This window comes from Metschnikowia bicuspidata, assembly GCF_001664035.1.
Source record: "Metschnikowia bicuspidata var. bicuspidata NRRL YB-4993 chromosome Unknown METBIscaffold_3, whole genome shotgun sequence".
Classification (NCBI taxonomy): domain Eukaryota; kingdom Fungi; phylum Ascomycota; class Pichiomycetes; order Serinales; family Metschnikowiaceae; genus Metschnikowia; species Metschnikowia bicuspidata.
Window position 1 is genome coordinate 1,212,636 of NW_017387733.1, and position 3,087 is coordinate 1,215,722.

The 3,087-nt window shown below is 42.5% G+C and overlaps 2 protein-coding genes across 2 annotated transcripts in view; both read left to right on the plus strand.

The window, feature by feature from the left end:
* Positions 1–26: 26 nt before the first annotated feature.
* ANB1 (translation elongation factor eIF-5A) lies at positions 27–912 on the plus strand (the record flags this gene model as incomplete). The annotated part of the gene is made up of 2 exons (XM_018859224.1): positions 27–102; positions 457–912. The coding sequence occupies exons 1-2, from the start codon at positions 88–90 to the stop codon at positions 910–912; spliced, it is 471 nt and encodes a 156-aa protein (XP_018711777.1). The 5' UTR covers positions 27–87.
* Positions 913–2,532: 1,620 nt separating this feature from the next.
* Positions 2,533–3,087, plus strand: part of METBIDRAFT_179260 (uncharacterized protein) — a 1,297-nt gene continuing 742 nt past the window's right edge. The window contains exon 1 of the mRNA XM_018854745.1: positions 2,533–3,050. Coding sequence (XP_018711778.1) covers positions 2,870–3,050 — 181 coding nt within the window. The 5' untranslated portion in view covers positions 2,533–2,869. The remainder of the gene's footprint in view (positions 3,051–3,087) is intronic.

Sequence of the window (3,087 nt, forward strand, 5' to 3'; positions counted from 1 at the left end):
ATTCCAACGACGCTGCGCGCACTGGACAATTTTTTTCTTCCTCTTCCTTCTTTTTCCTTTTCTCCACCATATCAAATCATTAACAAAATGGCTGACGAAGACGTATGTACACACACTGTTGAAACGGGGATTTGGAAAGTAGAAAAGAGTGAAGACCTGCAGAAAGGAACTCTTTCTGGTAGCTAGGGAGCTCGTATCGTCGTGTTCAGAGCCGGCGCGAGATCGTCTCATGGTGATTTGCTTTCATACTCCGCAGCTTTTCGCTGTCTCTGGCGCCAAACTTGGATTTGCAAACTTGCCTGGCAGTGGTCGTCACGTGACGCGGACGTTCTTGGCTGTTTTTACAGCGCTTTTGCTGCAGGGATTTCCAGCGAGGCAACGGAGACATGGCAGCCCGTCGATGTGGGCAACCCAGCGCCGGATTCCCCGCTCGCACCTGAATACTAACATCCACAGCACACCTTTGAGACCGCCGATGCCGGTGCCGCCTTGACCTTCCCAATGCAATGTTCTGCTTTGAGAAAGAACGGTCACGTTTGCATCAAGGGTAGACCATGTAAGATTGTCGACATGTCCACCTCCAAGACCGGTAAGCACGGTCACGCCAAGGTCCACTTGGTTGCCATTGACATCTTCACTGGCAAGAAGTTGGAGGACTTGTCTCCATCCACCCACAACATGGAGGTTCCAAACGTCAAGAGAGCCGAGTACCAGTTGTTGGACATCGACGACGGCTTCTTGTCCTTGATGACCAACGACGGTGACACCAAGGACGACGTCAAGATCCCAGAGGGTGAGTTGGGTGACAAGATCCAATCCGAGTTCGACGACGGTAAGGACTTGAGCATCACTATCATCTCTGCCATGGGTGAGGAGGCTGCCATCTCTTTCAAGGATGCTCCAAAGGTCTAAGTTGTCTTGTTTGGCTTGGAGCTTGTGCGGGATATGTACAATGTGACCAATACACAAATTAAGAGTAGTTTCTTCACTTGTAGAGTCGGGGACGCGCAGATGTTGACGGTGTGCACTGGAGATGCCTGGAGCGCCTGTGCTGGCGGATGTAGCCCCACCACGTGGACGGCATGTCACAATTCCGGTTTGTCCATCTTACGGGAGTGGAGTGGTCGATACCTGGGGCGTTGTACAAATTGGCCATGGTTTGCACACAGGTGCTTTTTTTGCCGGGGCGAGAGGCTACACGCCATGAGATTACGGGGTGGGGCGTGCCGGTATTATACATAATGGGTGGAGATTTTAGAAGAAGAGAGTTGGATACGAGAACAGTCGACACGGGGCTGGAAATAGATCATCTGGTGCTATCTAAAGTAGGCGCCGAAAGATGAGCTATACGACCAGACCGTGCGAGCTGGCCCTGCGCGTAGGTCTTGTCTGGACTGAACGGCTACACTAGGCTTAGAGCCCGAGTTGCGGCCCCGAGCTGGTCACGTGCCGACAGCCTGGAAGGACTGGCGAATGGGCCCCATGGTGGCCTGGGCAGAAGTCACCTGATTCCATGCTGCCTGCACTGCCGGTGACGCAAGCGGCGCCATTTTTGGAAAAGCAACCAGCGGGCATCAGCGGAGAAGAACATACGATGGGAGCGTGTGCAATCTTCCCGTCGTGATTTATTAGGCGTTGCGCATCGCACGCCCGGCCGCCGACTCTACTACGTGGCCCTGGAGTAGGTGCGCGGATTTGCGGGGCGACAGCGAATAGTAAATATTCATTATTAGGTTCTATACGTTCAACAGCTCAATTAGTAAGTTATGAATTAGTTTTAACTACTATTATTTTATTATGTATTGTATTTGCTGGTTCTATGAATTTATCTCGTTATATTTATTTACATAAATATAAATATAAAAATAAAAGAGTACAAATAAATTAATCCATATTACATATTTGAGTTAATGTAAAAATTAAAATATAAATAACGTTAAAATCTTTTATTTTTTACGATAGTCATATATATTTTACATGTCTAAAAGTTGGATTGTTATAATATAATAAACATATCTAAATAAAATATAAAAGTGAAATAGGTCATGCTATTTTTAATTATACCTTCTTATAATCTGTTATATTTATGTCATTATAAATAAGAGTTATTAATAATATCACACCCGGCATTCAAATAAAGTTAAAGATATATATGTAAATTTTATACATGAGTATAACTATAAGTATAAATATAAGTATAAGTATAAGTATAAATGTAGTTACCAGCAAATGAGTCAAGATAATAAACCTTTAATCTTATTATTTTGGAAAGAAATAATAGTAAAATGGCTAGAATTAATTAGAGTTTATATTTAAATGACCTTATTATAAATTTAAATACGACGTTAATTTAATTGTTACATAAGTCGTATATCCTTATATAATATGTCATAATCTAAATTATAATGAAGAATAGTGTTATTTAATTAGATGAGATGAGATGTTAAATAAGTATCATATAACCTATATAAGTTATTATGAAGTTATATATGATAAAAGTGATATCTTATTTATTAGGTTAAGTTTTATAAATGCGAATTAAAATATATATTTATCTGTATATATATGTATATATAAAAAGTATTAAGGATAACTACTGAGAATCAAACTCAGATATATCGCGCCACATACGATTGTTCTCTAGCTGTAGCAAGAATCATATTAAGATGATTACCCATCAATTGGACATGAGTCGACGGGGCAATTTCGGCTGCACACCAAGGAATACGCAAATTTCAAGGGCTCCTGGACCCAAACCAAATTGAATTCCCGAAAAGCCAAAGCGTTAGGAGTCCAGAAACGCGTGGGCGCCCAAGGGTTTCTAGGGCCTTGAGCACCTCAATATTGCGTGAAGCCAAAGCGCCTGGAGATGCAGAGAAGCTGGAGCGTCTCGAATACCGCACGGGCCCAGAAAAGACTAATCATAATCACCAGACACCAGGCACCAGAAAAAGACACCAGACAGCAAAAGACACCAGACAGAAAAGACACCAGACAGAAAAAACACCAGACAGAAAAAAACACCAGACAGAAAAAACACCAGACAGAAAAACACCAGACAGAAAAAACAACCAGACAGAAAAACAA